General features: G+C 41.9%; 1 protein-coding gene across 7 annotated transcripts in view; it reads left to right on the plus strand.

Annotated features, from left to right (window-relative positions):
* LOC100649574 (solute carrier family 12 member 4) overlaps positions 1-19048 on the plus strand; it is a 99407-nt gene that overhangs the window by 71503 nt on the left and 8856 nt on the right. For all 7 annotated transcript variants that reach the window (XM_012308830.3, XM_003395668.4, XM_012308831.3 and 4 more), the window contains 4 exons: positions 14661-14758; positions 18031-18291; positions 18364-18549; positions 18740-18975. In XM_012308830.3, the coding sequence (XP_012164220.2) occupies positions 14661-14758; positions 18031-18291; positions 18364-18549; positions 18740-18975 (781 nt within the window). The remainder of the gene's footprint in view (positions 1-14660; positions 14759-18030; positions 18292-18363; positions 18550-18739; positions 18976-19048) is intronic.

The following is a 19048-nucleotide window of genomic DNA, read 5'->3' on the forward strand; positions in this document are numbered from 1 at the left end:
GGCCCTATCACGAGGTAAAAATTCCACGATCCGTATAATTGGAAAACATTTGAAAGAATCGTTCTTCATCGTTGTGAAAAATTCGAAAGTTCCTTTCATAAATAATTTAATAAAACCTCGTACATAATAACGCATTCAGCGAACATGCTAGGGATGTCGTGTGGCTTCGTGAAAACGGACGAAACTGCGTGTCTAGAGAGAATTTTCGGGATTACAGCGAATCCGGGACAAGAATTTCATTTTCAAGAACGTTCCCGTATCTTCAGCCCTCGTATATGCGCGACGACCAAGTTTCTTCGAAGACACGAAGCCCGACAATATGGAATCGACGTTATAAAGAAAATTTCAGTTTTCCATTGCGATCGTGTACAGCCAGTGTAACGCGTCGAGTTTGAAGTACACAAAGAAATTTGGCGAGGAAAGTTTGAAAGTGGTAAGAAATTGGCTTTTGTACGCTAGTGGCTGTTCCACGGAACTGGGACAACGATTTCGGTTGAAGGAGCTGTGACCGGCTTTTTTTCCTTAATATCGCAAAAGTCTTCCGAGACCCGCAGGATCTCTCTGCTCGTTCCAACGAATTCCAACATTGAAACTCTTCGAGATGCGATGGCACTCTGGGTACAATTTCAGTCTTCACTTGTTATCTGAAAACTCGTCTCCCCGGATCATAGCAGGGCGTTCTCTAGATTACACTGAAAATTGGATGATATTCTTCTTCTTCTTCGAAAAGGTTCCATTCTACTGTATCTTCGCGCAACGTGGAGAATAAGTCGTTTCGGACGTGAGAGACAGGCGCGCTACCCTTTTATCATATAAAAATGTGGCACGAAGGTAAAGAGAGACATTTTTTCGGCTAAGTAGTGTGAAATGGCAATGTGATGGAAATGCTAAATTTAACGGTACCGTGGTACCCGATCTGGCGCAAAAGAAATATACCTCTTGGTGGAAAAGATATACCTCTGATGGCGTGGAGGGTGGAACGTATTATTCTGCAGTGTAAAAGGTCCTTTTTCTTTCAAATATATGGGAAATTCTATATCAACGTATAAATATAAAATATGACGATAGGAGTACCTTTTTTTACAAAATTGATCCAATAGCAGCACCTTTCCCCAAAAGCACGATATTACTTAATTCGATTTTCTTCGAAGAACATTTCGACACTCAGGAAAATTCTCCTTTCGCACGGAATAAAGTTCCATCTTAACGCTGAGAGTAACGTAACTGCCGCAAAAGTTTCGCATCGCGGTGCAGGTAGTGGAAGTTCGAGAGCAACCCAGAAAGTGAACTTGCGAACCGAACTCGATGATGCTAAATGACCCCTTCCTTCTATCTCGAACCGCTGTCCTAATTCTACCAGTCCCGAGATCCTTGAAAATTGGCCAATCTCGTTGCTTCTTTCTCTCTGTTCACCTTCTATTCACTTAACACTTTGGATCGGAATTAGCGTCACTTCTGATCCACGCTAGTTTTACAAATGGCATCGCTTCCTCTTCGACGAACATTTTAGGCAACTTTCAATATAAAGCCGTATTTTTAACGTTCTAAGATTTAACATTGCTCTCGTAAAAAGTCTTAAAGCACGAAGCTCTGAACTCTTATGTACTTGAGTCTTATTATATTTTAACGTTTAACTTAGACTCGACGTTATTCTAAAAGATATCGGAAAATCTGGTGGATCTTAAAAAAATGGAATATTCAAGGAATATTCTAAAAATGCAGGGAACGCCTTCGGTATTCTCGCGATCGCGTGCTGAAATTTCGGGTCAGTTGTTCCGCTAGCCCGCTGCGTCGCCTAAACTCGCATTAACATATTACGTGTACGGAAACCAGGATGCGGCCATGCAGTATAAATACGCGCAAGAAAGTATCCGGTTGTTTGCGCTAATGCAGTTGCATATATCTCAGCGTCTACGTGAATGGCAACGCAATGATCACGTTTAAGATGCCAGTGAGATCCTCGAGTTATGTTACCGTCATGAATTACACCTACAATTTGTGTCGGTTTCTTGACGAACGAATTGCATTGCGCTTAAAGTTTCATCGCTGCTTGCATAAGAACGTGATTATTCCTTGAAAACCCGCAATGAAAAGAACTTTCGAAAACGTTCAATGATTTGAACTCTATTCATCTCTCTCTTCTACTTGCCAAACTTCAACAGAGAGAGAAAGAGAGAGAGAAAGAGAGTGAATGAGTATAACATGAAGTTAGCAAATATTTTTTTTAATATTTTTTTACGATAATATTTCGTTCTTTCCAAAATTGCTTCACGCTCGAAAATATTCTGATATTTCAAATGTAGAAGGCGTGATCGACTGGGTTTCGAAAATTCCAAACGGTACGAAAGGTAACGACGTGCTGCGCCGGAAACCGATCAAGCGATTCGGTGACGCGAGCGAAATCGTATCGCGGCGACAACCACAAATGGCTGCAGGTATTTGCGGCTTCCGTTTTGCACGAGCGTCCATTAATTTAACGAGGTTGCGTCCCGTGCGAATTTCTTGTTCGCCCGATCAATTGTGTATTTCAAGCGAAAAAATTATAGCGCCGCGCGTACGTGATGGCTCTTTCGAATTAGCAGAAATGAAACTTGCTAACGAATAGACTCGATTGACCTTACAATCGCTGTTTCGATCCGAGATCTGCGTTAGACAATCTTCTCGAATAAATTAATTAGAAATAATAGCCACGTAATTTCTCGTAATTAATGCCGTTACGTAGATATAGAGAGAAGGAACAAGTATTGTTGCGACTAAAGAATTACCATACGAAGAGAAGATAAAGAAGCTTGAAAGGAAACAGGAAGAGAAGGTTTAAGTGAAAGCAGCTCGTATGTGGTCAGACATTCTACTTCCCTATGATTAGACAATAGATTTATATTTATAGGAATTTGTATACTATTTAAACGTTGATATCTTTTAACAACGTTTCACTTGTAACAAAATTCACGTTTGCAAGCGTTTATTCACATCCTTAAATGATCAAGAAAGAGTATAATTAATCAGAAAAAACGTAACTAATGTTTTATTCAAGCGTTATTACTCTCGACTGTATAAAAAATTTGCGAGAACCGTGTATCGCATTCGACACGTTTCTCGCGTACAATCTTTTATTCGAAAAATTGCTAAAGGTAAAAAAAGGTTCACCTATTTTCGCAACACGCTATGCCTCTCTTTCAAAAATCGTACCATATCCTCGAACAAACAAAACGTTAAAAAGCTGTATTCTCGGGGGCGAATAGAAATCGTTTAACAATACCCGTGACGAAGCTGGACGTTCAATGAAATATTCGTCCTTGCTGAGGGAAAACCGATGCGAATTGAATGCCACGAAACGGAATAACACGAGAAAGAGAGACAATATATATATATATATCGCGAGGTAATTCGTTCGGGAGTAGAGGAAACAAAAGCTAACCGGAAATGTGTTGGTGTTTCGCGATATAAGAAGGAGGAACATTATCGGATGCTGCGACAGAGAGAGAAAGAGAGGGCAGAGCAGAGAGCTGTCTGGAAACTGGATGAAATTTAAATAATCGACAATTAGGAACGAACAGAGCGTGAATTTCCTCGGAGATACGGTCTGTCGCGTTGACGTGTAAAAATACGACGTCTGAAATCGAAATTGTCAAAGGTTGTTTTTTCGGCGGTCGTCGACGCGCGAATAATCACACGACAACTTGATTTCACCGAACTGATTATGGTCGACATTTGGAAGACGAATTATAGAATTTCTTAAATGACATTTCCTATCGGCAATTTAATTTCGAAGACTATCCTTTCTACCTATCTATCGATAATTCGATGAAATAAAAAGGCTTGTGACAAAGGTAGACCGGTTGGAACTATTGCTTTCCATCAACTAGGTCGTGGTTCGAGTCCCGCAGAGTCGGTCCAATCTTTCGGAATATTTTTCAACGCATTTTTCGGGTCCATCGATTAACGGACGTGCCACGCAACTAAAAATATCAAATAAAAAATGTAAAAACGTTCCGTCACAAAGAAAGTATATATGACGTATAAAATTAGAATTACTCTCCATTCTGAAACAAGAGAAAGCCTCGACTGTTACTCCCTGAACGAAGAAGACAGGAAGAAAAAGGGAAGAAAGAGGATGGTTGGCTACCAGCTCGGCAATACACATGGGAATGTTACATAATTCAGGAGAAAATACAATTTATCAGAAAGGATCGCGGTATGTCTTTAACAAGAGGAGGAAAATTCATGAAAGTCAAGAAGAAAGAAGGAGGAACGTCGTGAAAAATCTGTGTATCGCAAATGGACTGGAAACTGTGCCAGAAAATGAAACAATAGAAGGGAATTCCAAGTCTACAGGAAATATAACATAAAAATGGCAAGGAAAATGTGTTGAAAATAATATGAAAAAAATGTAACTCGGAAAATAATAGAATCTTCCAAATATCTTCCATCGCGTATCTTCGAATAAAAGGCGCTATAAAAAAAACGCGATATAGCAAGCGTAATAAAAAATAGAATCGGCTACTTTCGGAAGAAACGTCGTGTTCGCTGGCGCGGAAACACGTCGAGAAAGGGTGTCGAATATTCATAGTGGGATATGCAAATTTCGGGGACGCTCGAATGTTCCACGCTGTTGAAGATCTACCACTTGGTTGGCCTACAATTCGAAAGTGGAGCATCGTCGGTGTTGGACCCCCCGAAGGGCTGTGCTCTCCGCGCAAATATCGCGACGTCCATGGCGAAATTTACGAGCAGAGTCGTCGGGAACCGAGCAGATTCGCGAGACGTCCACCGCTCGTGAAATTTACGCGCGCGATCCTATGGACCTCGGTAAATCGTCGAAATTGCGGATGGAAAAACATCCCAGCCGGAAGAGTTTATTTCACGGTGAATTTATGCGACGCGAATATGGAACGCGCGCTCTCTCGCGTCGTCCAATTCATTTATGTGCTACACATTGATCTTCTTCGTTGGTTTTAACGATCTAAAACTATTCCACGCTACATAACGCGAGATATGAATTCGTTAGAGGATAACCAACGATATTCGCTGGAAGAAGGAGATTTCGTGACGTTACGTTTAAAGTATAGGCATCGAAATTCAAATTCAACTTGGAAACAAATTCTCAGCTGATAAATATTTAGCAGGTACAGAGGCGAGCTAAAAGCAGAGATGATCAAAACGCAGACACAACTGGAAGCAAAGCAATCCGCAGATGTTGTTTAAAAGACTGGATTAAGTAAGTGGTCTGTAGAGGGAAAAATGCAGGTTGCTTCTATCTCATAGAATTCATATCTGTTATTTTGTATGATTTATAGCCTGGCCGAGATGGCAGGCAAGATGAACAGTATTAGCCTTAATCTATGGTCGGTTTGCTGCGGCCAGAAGGAAGCCCGAACGAGTTAAGGAAGGATAAAAAGACGAATGACAAAGTTTCAGGAACAAAGAACGTTTAAACTCGCCGTAGCTGTGTATCGAGTAACTTGCAAGGAAGATTCTCGGATCTGAAAATCTCTATTTCCCGAGAGTTCAGCAAGAAGATAAGGAAAAATAATCCTCTTTCTCTTTCCTCCAACAAAATTCCCTTTAACAAGGTAAAGTTATTCCTCGAATTCCTTTGGTTTCCTCGAATTTATCATTTCTCTCAAAATGAACATATATAGAAATATATTTTCGACTTTTCATCCGAGCGAAATCGTATCGAATCGGGAAGCTCCACAATGCAAACAACGATAATATTAATCGTTCGAGTGAGTAGGTAAAGTCACTTAGAGTCTCGCGTAGTTGGTTTATCCGAGCTTTCCTTCCAGCGGAACAGTTCGTCGTAACAACATCTCGCAAGCTTCGTGTGAACTCACCGTAAGAACAAACAAAAGGTACAGGCAAGCAAACCGACTTTTTCCATCCGATTCTCTGCTGTTGCCAGTAAATTACGGTACACGATATTTCTATCTCGCACATAAAACATTTCCAACTTGGCTCCAAACAACGAGTCAAGTTCGTAACATCCATCGAATAGTTTCCAAAACGTTACCAATTGTATTTGCTTCGAGAAACACGAGAAATCTAAGGAAATCTTGAAATTTGTTAACTGATTCCGAATCTCGACACAAACGAGCTTCACGAACAAGTCACGCTACCAGTCCACGCGTAATGAAATTTTCTCCGTTGAACAGGTTCTCGGGGAAGTTCGCCAGAGAGATCAGAAATTAATTTGATCAGCGGCAGAGGCAACGGTTGGCCATTTGTCGTCGTTTCATCGAAGCTAACGAAATTAGAAACGACGCGAGACAAGCGTGCTCTTACTCGAGCTGTTCGTCCGCGCCCTGGTGAATTCGCGTTGACAAATTAATTCGTTTACCCGTCAGGCAAACGTGCTCAGTCTGTTCGGGTCGGGGGCCACGCCGCTTCAATTGCCTTTTAACGTTTAAATCGCGAATTTCTGCCTCGATTAATCGCAACGAAGCAGGTTCACTTTGGCAGTTTGTTTTTCTGAAACATTTATTAACCAAGCCTTGAAGCTGCGATGAAACGAGCTCGTTTGGGGGTTGTGGCCAACCAGCACTTTGTTGATCCAATCGAATTTGCCTAGCGCTCGAGTGGCTGATCGATCCCAGTTAAAAGGATATCGCGGACTTTGCAGAATTCTTGGACAAGGACGAGTACAGTTTCGGTAGACTGGAAGATTTTTCAGTCTATCGAATATTCGCATCTTTTTTCTCGTTTTCATCGGTTAGTCGACGAATTCGATTTTTTCGAAACGCTAATACGATAATATAAAAATTACTATATGTAAATAAGAAAGTAAATTTACATCGAAGGTACTTGGACATTCTACTCCAATGGTAATTGTTATTATTTATTACAATATAATACAGAACGAACTGTGGTATGATATAGTTGTGTTCTCATTTGCAACGAAACCGTGCAAGACGGAAGAAGATAGATTAGCATAGCTTAGCCGTTTCGACGAGTAGTCGATGCAAGCCAACGCTTTGTTGATTCAACTGAATCTCCTCTCGGTCGAGTAGCCGGTCGATCCACGACGAAAACGTGTGCTGGGCCTCGTGCGCGTTTAAACGAGATTAGGACAAGGGCAAGCGGAGGGTTAAGTAGTTTCCATTGTAAGGATGCTCACGACGTGACGACGTTTCTTGCTATCTCGAGCTTACCACACTTCTGCACACATCCAGACAGCTCACGGCCACGCTTTACGTTTAACTCAACGGGATCCCGACGCGGTAAACGTTATTTCCTCGAGAAATATAATAACGTTGCTTTAGACCATAGAATCTGAAACGACTAGAAAAGATCAAATTTGAAATATTTTTTTGATACGTCTGATTCGACATATTTATCAAGTGGAAATTTCTAGGTCGCTGTTGCTTCCTTCTAAACGAATTAGGGACCTTCGTCGACACTATATTTCTCGCTTTTAATTTAAGATTTTTAACGCTCCTATTGTTTCGATAATCCACTTCAACTTCACATTTCTTCGTCCATGTGTAAACTGTTTAACGAAATACTAAGTTGCGAACAATTTTTAAATTACTTTAGATTACCTTTAGATAAAAAATTCTTCATTCAATTGGTAGTCACGTTTTCCTCAACAAAAAAGAAAGAATCACACAATGACACAAAGTTTTCATGAAAGTTAGAAATTTCGAACATTGGACGAGTTTTGTCGAAACGTGGACCAAAGTTTCCACGAGATCAAACCACCATTCTGGCCACCATTGCGTTCAGTAACACCGTCGATCATGATCACGCAGGATAGCATAAATCAGCCCAGTGCCAATAACCGGCACCTGACTGCCGTCGTAATAAAATCGAATGCCGAATACTATCGTCGCGACGCCGTGCCGCCTCGGTCCCACGCCGCCGCGCCGCCGCGCGATTTATCGTGATTCAGCGAGCAGAGAAATTGGGACACCGACCAACCGGGACACGCCCGACATTGTTACCATTTGCTTTTATGCTCGTACGCACACAGCTTGGTTATCAAGCCCGCGATCATCAACCATTCTCCATTATTGCCTGCTGATTTTTCCTACATTTCCCTCTTCGACTAGCTTTCAAAGCGTTTGAAAACGTTGCAAAGCGTTTTCCAGCTTTGTCAAATATTCATTTGAGCTCGAATTGTCACAAGAAATTAGCATAGATATAGAAAGAATAATTAGCACGAATATAGAGAATTTGAAGAAAAAGATGGTGAGATCTATTTGACAGATTTATGGATGCTACACTTTTTATTCTATCTTGTTACGAGCGAATCAAAATCGCGTAAAAATTCATCGAATCGTACATCACTGTGCCAATTAAGAAGATAACGTAAGAATGCACGGAGAAGAGAGGCGAAACGATCGTTCGTTAGTCCCAGCTTTCAGACCTCATTCGGGTCACGGAGTATCCGGTTCGAGCCGATTCGATTTAACCGGGCATACGTAAGTAAGTAATTACGCGGCGGATTCCACGCGCGTTCGTAGAACCACAGGATACCAATTAAATGGTACGGCTCATATAAATCCGACCAATTGCCTGCCATCGAATATTCAAAATTTATTTCCAAAAGTGTCACATCGCGAAAAGTTAGATCTTCCATCATCGCCGGGTTTAAGCCAAAATATTCGACGAATGAATGTAAAATGTGAGTTTAATTGCTCACAATTCAGCCAATAATTCTTCAAGTTGGCCGAAAAGGACGCGGTGCTTAATTCTCGTGGCGAATTCACTACGAAAATTGTGAGCGAACGATCTGGCCGACAAACGTTGGCAAATGTTCTCGAAATTCTCGAATTCCAACCCTTGCTGCACTTTTCCTCCTTATCGTTCGCGTTCCAATTGCGCGATCTCGTATCTGGCTCGAATCTTTCGAAGAATCGTTTCCGTCCCCTGACCCCATGTTCCGGTTTAGTTGAATCTCCGCCGTTTTTCCTCGGCTATACCGCTTTTGTTCTACGACGAATATTCTACTGTGGTTACCGAATGGAATTCGAATCTTCCGTAACTTTACGATTATTAGACGAGCGTAATCTTGAACGTAGAATGGATGGTAGTTGTTCCAGAACTGGAAATTGATAATCACGTGGAAATTTACCCGCGCAAGTTGCCAGTGGTCCAGATCGAGGAAGTTTGAAACTATTCCAGCCGAAAATCCGCGTTTGAATAGTCACATACTTTGTTCTCGCTGGTCGCAGTGCACGCGTGAAGTTCTACGAGTTTATGATCGTTCGTGGAACAGGTCGTAAATGTAGCTGGCAGTATCCACGGCAGAGAAGGTTACTGCATACTTCTGAGGCTTTGTAACTCCCTGTCCCAGAGTAACTACGCTCAGATATTTATCTGAAACACGATCAAACATAAAAATATACCATTGCCACAAACGTACAGTATATGGTTATATGTGCTTGGTAATTTTGTTTATTAAATCCCTGTATCGTAAGAAGGATCATCTTTGTCTTTCCAAACTTTCTTCCTTAATTTCAACGATATAAGAAACACGTTTGAGCAGGTGTAGATATGGGGAAATCTTCGTCGTCTCGAGCAAAATCGATTAAGAGTTCGGGAGGTAAGACGTGCCGGTGAATTAATCGCGTTTGAAACCCACCTGCACGAGTTCAGCCACTTAGGGTAACTCATCCGCACGTATCCGAACGTTTACGTGTACACCAACGTTGTTCCCTGTTACGCGGTTACGTAAGCCGCTACGAGAAACGTCAGTCAATGAATCTTCGAAGAAACGATTTCGACGTCTCAATTTATACGGCAGAAATTTCTTAAATTTCGAGTCAACCGATAAATCAGATTCGAGGCCGTTAATTTCATCAGATATCCCAATGAAAGAAACGTTAACATCAATCATCGGGTAATTTCGCGTGTTCTCGTCCAATTCCAAATTAAATACCCAATCCAAATAGCCCGATAATAAAATCCAACGGTTGCGATATATATCAGCGTATATTTATCGCGCGAATGTAATTAGCGTTTACGATGATTGAAGCGAGGGAATTTCGAGTGAAACGGCGCCGAACCAACGAGAACTTGTATATTTTACTGACGCGTTAAATAATCGGCCGACCGTTCCACGTAAATTGACCAGGATTGATATTAAACATAGACCGCAACAATTGCGCAACCGATACCCTATTCCCATCGAATCTACGTTCTAATTAATTCACTCTGTCCCTTGGTTTCGTTAGGGTATTCTCGTATTTACCTGTTCTCGCTGTCGATATTGGCATGCATCGCAATTACCCTGGCCTCCCACGCTTTGCGAAACTGCTATCGGCCGCGCGCGTTGCTTTTAACGGTGTTTCCGGTCGCCACCGCTACCACCACCGCCACCAAGGAACGCATAATGGAAGGAGCAAACACGATTAAAATAATTAGGGATGCATGGAACTCGATGATAGTTTGTCGGCTGGAAACTCGACTAAACGCGAGCCTCGATTAAACAGCTGCCGCGATTCCTCCTCGATGAGAATCGAAAGTATCTTTGGATGTTATTACGATACGTTATTAATTTGCTTACACAGTTACGCACGATTTTAATTGTTCTTTTAATTGTTCGTGCCTGTTGCGAATTCTCGACTAAAGAGCAACCGGTCAGGTCGAACCGATCGCTCGATATCGCGTATCTCGAATGACTTAACGCTCAAGGTGGAGCAGGTTTAATAGATCGAGTGTTATAAACGTAAAGTGTGATGTTATGAGCACGGCGGTAGTAGGATCTTGATGGGAGTGAAGTGTCCGATGCTTCCATGCTGACCATCGACTCGATCAATTTCGATTCAAACTTTGTATTTATATATATCTGTCGTATCGATCAATCGGGAAACTAAAGAACAAGTAGTAAGAACAAGAAAAGTAAGAAAAGGAATGAGTGGCGATTCTCAGAAAAGAGATCGGAGAATTCGAAAACACGAGTTAGAAAATTGGAACGTCGAGAAGAGACGTTGGAGATGTTGAAAAGAATCAGGGAACGGAATCTAAGGGAGGAAGAACATTCAATGAAGAAACACGAAAGCCAAATGACAAAGCGAAGAATTGGAAAAGCAAATCGACTTGTGCTTGAAGCGACGTACAAAGAGCTTTTCTAGAAAGTCGACCGTAACCGCACTCTTCGATGTACTTTGTCACGTGTCCCTGTGTCCTGTTTTGGCCGGCGAAACTGCTCCTCCCACACAAAGAAGCGCGCGGATTAAAGTAGCCGAATCAGCATTGGCCTTTCCCACCGACGTTCCCTTCCAATCTGCCTCCAATTCCTTCGATTTCTTTTATTCCCTTGTTATTCGGCCAAAAATATCTCTGCGGAGAATCGTCGCTTTTTCGTATAAAATAATAAAGCAACAGAGCAGCCATCGCTCCGATATGGAAGAAGCTACTAAATCAGCGAAATATCGATGAACTATTGGCAGGATCGAGTAATTCTTCGCTTGACAATTCATTTAAACTTTCAATTAAACGAATTTCATCGACCATCTCAATGCAATTACCGATTTCTAGATATAGACGGAGGCAGAACGCGGTTTCACAAAGGAACAGAGAGACAAATCAGCAAGTTAATATCGACTGGCCTAGTTTTTAGATTGTTCGGACGCAACCTGTCCGTTACTTTGGGAAGCTTGTTTCGAATATCGAGCCTTTCCTAATTGCTCTATGCTCGTCGACCTCGAGATTTCCTCGCCAATCCCATTATCATATCGATCGAAGGGTCCTCGTTGAAATTTTTCTCTCTCCACGACTTACGTTTTGTCGAAAAATACGAACCTAAGTATACAACGACGATCATCTCGACGAAAAACGAGGGAGCAATTCTTTTTTGTAGCTTCCTTTGGATACTCGACGCTTCGATGGCCGTACGCGACCTCAACTTATCCTGTTTTCTCATAACATTTCCCCCAGGCAACGAGAAGGAGGAGAAAATACGCGGCGGAAATAGGGATGTACGGTCTGTTTCCCTTCGGTAGCTTCTGTTCGCGCAAAGGAAGTTTCGAGTTCACTTTGCGTCGTAAATCGATATCGTTCCGGTCGATCACACGTCACCGAATAAAAATTCTTTAAGAGAGAGAATTCTAGTTCGGCGACTTCTTTTCCAAGCGACACAGTTTCCATAGAATAGCCGCCGTTGTTTTCCGTTCCGGTTTCGAAATAACGATCAAAGAAATTTTGCAGTTTTATAGGAGAAATACAATTGGCAACAAGTAAATTGCCTAGATTTGCCGGGACAACTAACAATCTCCACGTATCTAGTCCTCTGTCCGAGATTTCTCTCGATGAACTCAACTCTATGACTCCACGTAAAACCGTAGAAAATTCTCTAAATCGTAAATTTCCGTATGCAATCTCCTAGGTAGAGCTTTTGTCTTAGGAATACGATATTCCAGAAGTATGAAACTTGCCCACTGTATACCGTTTCTATCTTAAAACTATCGCCAGCCAACGCAAATATTTTACGTAAGGCTACGGTCCATGGAGACGAAGAGATCGTGCGAGAAGATCGAAATCAGTGCACGATAGGCTTTTCACGGTTTCCCGTGTTTTAGTTCTTCGTGAAACGATACAGCCAAGACCTAAGGTAAATAAATCGAGAGCAAGACGTCCGTTGAAACGTTGGATGAACGAAACGAACGTTCGCGGAATTCACGACCAGAGGCCAGATTGAAACGTGAGAGTAATTCGTTATTGCGGGTAGAAATACGTTTCCGCGGAAGTGGAGGACGTCGATTCGACGTGGAAGCACGTCGTGACGCCTCCGCAGACTCTGCTTGCCTCTACCGCATCCGATCGATCCACGTATCAATCCGTACACGATGAGACAATTTTTCCATATAAATTTATAAGTATATACGTATGTGTCTCTTGGAATAAGACGAACTTCTTTCGTTCTCTTCTTCCTTTCATTCTTAGGAGGAAATTAATTTATGAAACACACAGAGATGGTTCGGAGTGACGAAAGAAATTTTAAATTGAAAGTTTACGAGATAGCGATCGATAGGTTGACTCGTACCACTAGCACGTACCACTGGCAGACTTATATTCTGCACGTACGTTTCAACCATAACGTGGATCCACGACGACTGAACGATATTTCCCGGGTATCTTGCGTGTTCGTGTATTCCTTTTCCGTTATCGTACGATTTTCTGTCTGCGACACGGTAACACGAGAAACGTTTTATAGTTTCTTGTAAAGATAAAGCGACTCTCTGTTACTTGGGATTTTCTAGAAATGGCTGTTACACCGCAGAGATACGAATGTTTAACGCAGCTTATGATCGTGCAGCTTCAGGGAACTCGTATTTCTGCTCCGTTTATGTTTCTTATCTTTATATGATAATACAAGTATAATTGACTTTCTTATTTATTTCAGAAAACGACAAACAGACAAACTCGACGATAATTCAACGTGGCATCGAGTATTATGTGAAATATAAATATTTTACTGATTTTTATAGTTTTATATCGTTCGGTGGGAAAAGCTGAAATTGCATCCAAGTTTCGAGTTTCGTAGATTTTCCGGCTTACACGGCCAGCCAGAAACAAATGGAAGTTTGTTTTCTATTCGTTTGCTATTAATCGTCGCGCGGTAGAAAGGAAAAGCTTGGATTTCGATCGAAATTCAATTTGTGATTGCGGTGGCGCGTTCGAGAGGAACAAACAGAAAAAATAACGGGGGAAAAAAACATATAGCAGTGAAAAAGTCAATCTCCAGATACAGACTAACTGGGAATCTGTCAGTTTGCTTCCCTCTCGACGCCTATTAAAACTTTTTAACTGAAGCGTTCGCGCTTTCACTCTCCTATTTCTATTAAAACTTTCTCCACTTTCTATTGCACAGATATTCAGATCAACGGGCAAACAAGCTTCGAGACGATTTAACTACTAACTTTACTTTATCGCTATTGTTTCCTCCATAATACGTTTGTTGCAGTACGAGAGATCGTTCGCGCGAACTATCACTCCACTAGCACGAACTGTATACAGACGAGTTTGACACGGTTGAGCGTTTCTGAAATATAAAAACGGTTCGGAGAAAGTCAGAATAGGCGCACGGACGACTTGGAGAAGAAATACCTGTTTATTTGGCAAAATTCCATTACAGACTGACCGATAGAAAAATGGCTCGAGTTAGGTATGTTGTTGGTATGGGTAAACGTTCGAATTTCCTGACTTGGTATTTTCTCGAAATAAAGAGGGTGGAGAAAATAAGTAATCGATGAAGGTATGTTCCGAGGAAGCAGAAAGTCTAACCCCTGAAGCGACCGTGCGCGTGTCCGTCTAACAGCCCGCAGATAATAAATTAATAAAGCGTGGCGAGTTCGAGGAAAGGTAGAAAAGGCACGCTAATTCCAAAAAACCGCTTTGTTAGATTTTCCTCGGTTACACGCGGCCGTCGATCACTTAAGCTATTTCTAAAGATACGGTAGGTTTATCATCTTATCGTTACGCTGCAACGTCGTTTATATTCCGGGCAAATCTTTTTTAAATCGTCTGTCGCCTTTTCTTCTTCCATACAAATCGTCAAATAAACTAGCAAACTAGGAAATTTATCACTATACCTTTAATATTTAAACGTGTCTTATATTCTGAGATCAAGTAACGTAGGTCGACTATCGGACATTTCTTTCAGACTTCGCCGTGATAAAGCACGGGAGAATCACAGAATGTTTTTCTGTTTTCAGGTGATGGCGGCGGCACCGGCGGAGATGGCGACTCCATGGTGGGCGGTGGTAATTCCGAGAAGAAGACGGAATATGAGACGAATCTCTTCCTCTATAGCGTAAGTAAATATATTTCACTTGGATCCAGTAGCGCTTCGATCAGCGACGACGTTAAGCTTCTACATTAAAATCGCGACGACATAAACCGATGCTTGAAATTCGATTGAAATTGCTTTACAAGGCACGATCTAAGAAATGCTTGCACAGTTTTAAGTCCGAAGTGATAGCGGAAATGGCAAAACGCGAAGTATCGAGAGTTGAATTTGTAATTGAAATTGGTTACGCGAACAATGGCGATGGTAGTTGAACAGATAAGAAAACTGGGACGACGAAGGTTCCGACTATCTTCTCTCGAAAGAAGGGTCCTTCGTTAAAACGCAAAGGAAGGAGGAAGAGAGAGATAGAGCGGGAGGGTTGGAATCACTGGAGTGTGCAATTCGCTTAATTGTCGTTCAACGACCAAGCAACCCACGAATGAATTCCTCCGCGGTGGCGCATCTTGTTTTATTCTTCGAAACATTGTCCTTCGTCGGCGGTTTTTCTTTTTCTTTTGTTCGTTCCTCCTCTGACGAGCCCCTTTCCTACCTGAGTGTCTCGAGCTTCTTTTTCTTACCGTAATCTCTATTCCCGCGAGCGGTGTCACGCTCACTTTAGTTTCCTTGCTAAATTCTCGCTTCTGTCGAATTATCTTCTTGCCTTTTACCGGGCGAAGGGACGATGCTGAATTTTCCCATAAGAAAGCGGCAAAGATCGTTAATTTTCAGTTCTGAAGTTCTCGATACTTCGTATTTCCAGCAGACTCTTCGTCGCTTTTTCGTTTCGCTTCTTCGACGAAGCAGAGGTAGAGGAAGGGGGCAGAGACGAGAAGCAGCAACGAGAGAAAGATACAGAGGAAATCAGCGACGATAAGGCTGGTCTGGTCGCAGATAATTTCGACCGACAAGGAGAGAGAGAGAGAGAGAGAGAGAGAACTATTGCAGCAAGAAGAGAAACGGATAATTGGATATTCAGGAATCGAGGTCGAAGCCAAACCGCGCGCGAGTTTCAGTCTATGAGAAAACTACGATACGGCCAAAGGGAACACGTTAATTAACCGACTATAGACGACGAGTGCCACGCGTTTCCATCCTCCGCTGCGTCATTCCGGATCTACCTTTTCTCCCTTCCGTTTTCTTGCTGCATCTCCGCTTGTCAGAATGCGCTCGTTACGTAACATTGCACCTGGATTCTTGGTCGGTTCAAGGATTGCGCTTGAAAGCGATCCAACCGCGTTGCCGTTTAAACGAAAGGCTCGTCGAGCGCATTCTTTCGGCCTTCCGAATGCTTCAGCGATTGCGACTATTATTGCGATTTAATGGTTTTCATCGATCCTTTTGAATTTGTAAAAAAATGATAATAAAACGCTTCGAGAGGGTGAATCTTTGATTATTTATAATTGGAAATGAAGAAATCTCTCGTTAATTCTGTTGACTTGGAAATTTATATCGTTCGACATTATGCCGCAAAAGATCTCATACATAAATTCAAAAGGTCGATACGTCGTTAATTCGGAGAGAAATCCTCCGTTTTGCTTCCTACAAATGTGTGCTATTAATCTTCCATCCATCGATCTATTTAGATTTGTCGCCCATCTTATCGACTATCGATTCCTCGCGGGCTAACAATTAATTAATGGTATCGCTTAGATAGGATGCTAATTGGATTAGAAACAGGTGAGAAACTTGGTCGAAACTCGCTAGACTTTGACGCAAACATAAATCGAATCCTACAGCGCCTTATCGCGTTCCCGCTCGATGAGCATCTCTGGTTAGACTGGTAACACCGTGTCGATGCTGAAAACGACTTTTCGTCGTAAAGCAGCTCGTTGAAATTCGCCAAACGGACCGGGAGAACCGCGTGGAAATTAGAAGCAACATTTTGCAAAACTTTCCCGAGAGAAACAATTTTCGTCCGAGAAGTTTCTTCCGAGCGAATGCTTACTTTGAAGTTGTTCGTTGAAGAAACACGTCAATTTTTCATTGTTTATACTCGCTTTAGCAAGAGCTTTTTGTTCCCCGAGAACTAATTATTCTTTGCTGAAAATTCAGCTGAATTGCCGAGGAATTTCAATGAAAGTTCCTCTGTGATTACAGAGCGTTTAACGACAAGATTCCTGCGAAATAAAAATTCGTGTAATACTGAGTGAATTGCATTTTGTAGGAAATATCTTCCGACGGTCGACCTAGCGGATTTTTCCTTTTGCCAATGAATTAAGTCTCGTTGATCAATTAATTGAACACGTCGAGCGATTAATCCACAAACAGTATCATCGCCTGTCCAATTAAAACGACCGTTCGGTATATTTATCGATTTTTTTCCGTCTGGACGGGATGAAATTTCCTTCCAGTATCGTCTTTCCTCTGTCGCACTGAATATTTATAATCCGGCATCTTCTTTTAACCGCTCCTCGACCTGTTTTCCTGTTAATGAAGACAAACCAGACGACGTGATAACGAATGTTGCAGACTTTCACTCTTTCGAAACCTTAATAACTTCGAAAGTTTTCAAACTGTACGACTTCATAAGGTTTCTTCAAAAGCTTTCTTTTCTAGTTACGGACATCTTTAGAAACGTAAAAGCCAATGTATTACAATTTACCAATTTATAGAATTATATAACGCTTATAATGAATAAACTTAACGTCATAAGTAGAATAGATAGTACGAGCTCAGCCAATTGCCTGAAAGCAAACTGTTCGATTCTTCAAATTACCATTGTAAAGTACGAACCTTTATGAAACAAAGTAGTAGAAAAGTAAGCGCCTGATCAGACCGACTCAAATATATCAGCCAGCTTTCTCTTCTCGTTTCTTAATATCTTTTTAACTCCAAATTGGAGTCACAGATCTAGACTGAATCGTTATTTATTTTTGAAATAGAAGCTACGCTTTAATTAACGTTTTATATTTTATATGGCAGGGGTCGTAAATGAATTTATCACGTAAAATATTGTGGAGTATAAATTAAAATGGGCTCACCTTCGTGTTGGAAATATTGGGGATAATGTTCTGTCTGAATCTCATAGCCTGTTACGGCCAGCTTATGTTTCCAAGAAATTGGGCTGCCTGTGTATCAGGTGGAAACAGTTTCAAAGCGATCCAATTAACCAGATGTTTCACGCTAGCCTGGCCATCATCGGGGCTTTTAATATGCTTGAACTTAAGCTGTTCAAATTGTGCATTCTCCCCTAGATATTATAGCGTACTCTGAATATCTGACCATTTTTATATCATTTTCCTAGATTTCGCGTCGATAAGGAACAAGATACTATAAACCGATTTTCTTCCTTTCAGGAAGAGATGGAAGTCCGCCCTCGAATCTCTACGCTCCTCACCCGCCTGTCGGATTACAGCAACACGATTCCAGCTGCAACCGATCCGGACGCCAAGCCTTCGCCTGTTCAAAGTGGAGCACGAATGGGTACCTTGATCGGTGTCTTTCTGCCCTGCATCCAAAATATCTTCGGTGTTATTCTCTTCATTCGTTTGACTTGGGTCGTTGGGACGGCTGGCGCCATTCAAGGTTTCTTCATCGTGCTATGTTGTTGCTGCGTGGTAGGTATCGATAAAACGGCGACGAAGCTTCGTTTAATTATATACCACGTTTATATTTCTCTGTCCACGTAGACAATGCTGACGGCCATCAGCATGAGTGCCATCGCGACCAATGGTGTGGTACCAGCCGGAGGCTCCTACTTCATGATATCCAGAAGTTTAGGTCCAGAATTTGGTGGTGCTGTGGGAATGCTCTTCTACACGGGTACCACCTTAGCTGCTGCCATGTACATTATCGGCGCTGTTGAAATTGTCTTGGTAAATTTATAATTCTTCCCTTTGGGATTCAGAAACTTTCACCACGAAAGAGTGCTAATCGATCGTCCCAGGAATTTACCGAAATGCAAAGGATTAAAACTTCCCTCTAGCAACCACAAAATAAGATTCCGTTTCATCTTTAGCCAAAAATCTCTCTACCAACTGAAAGTAAACGCTTCGTCTGTCGTAGACTTACATGGCGCCGTCGCTCAGTATATTCGGTGATTTCACCAAAGACCCAAGCATCATGTATAATAACTTCCGAGTATATGGGACGTGTCTACTTATGGTAATGGGCACCATCGTGTTCATCGGCGTCAAGTTCGTCAACAAGTTCGCCACGGTCGCCCTAGCCTGCGTTATCCTCTCCATCGTGGCCGTCTATGTCGGCTTATTCTACAACATCTACGGCAACGAGTCCCTCAAGTACATAGACATACAATTAATCCTCGTTACACCAAATTCCCTTTCAAACAACTTCACCAATGTTCTTGTTTGC

The sequence above is a fragment of the Bombus terrestris genome, chromosome 5, assembly GCF_910591885.1.
Source record: "Bombus terrestris chromosome 5, iyBomTerr1.2, whole genome shotgun sequence".
Lineage (NCBI taxonomy): Eukaryota > Metazoa > Arthropoda > Insecta > Hymenoptera > Apidae > Bombus > Bombus terrestris.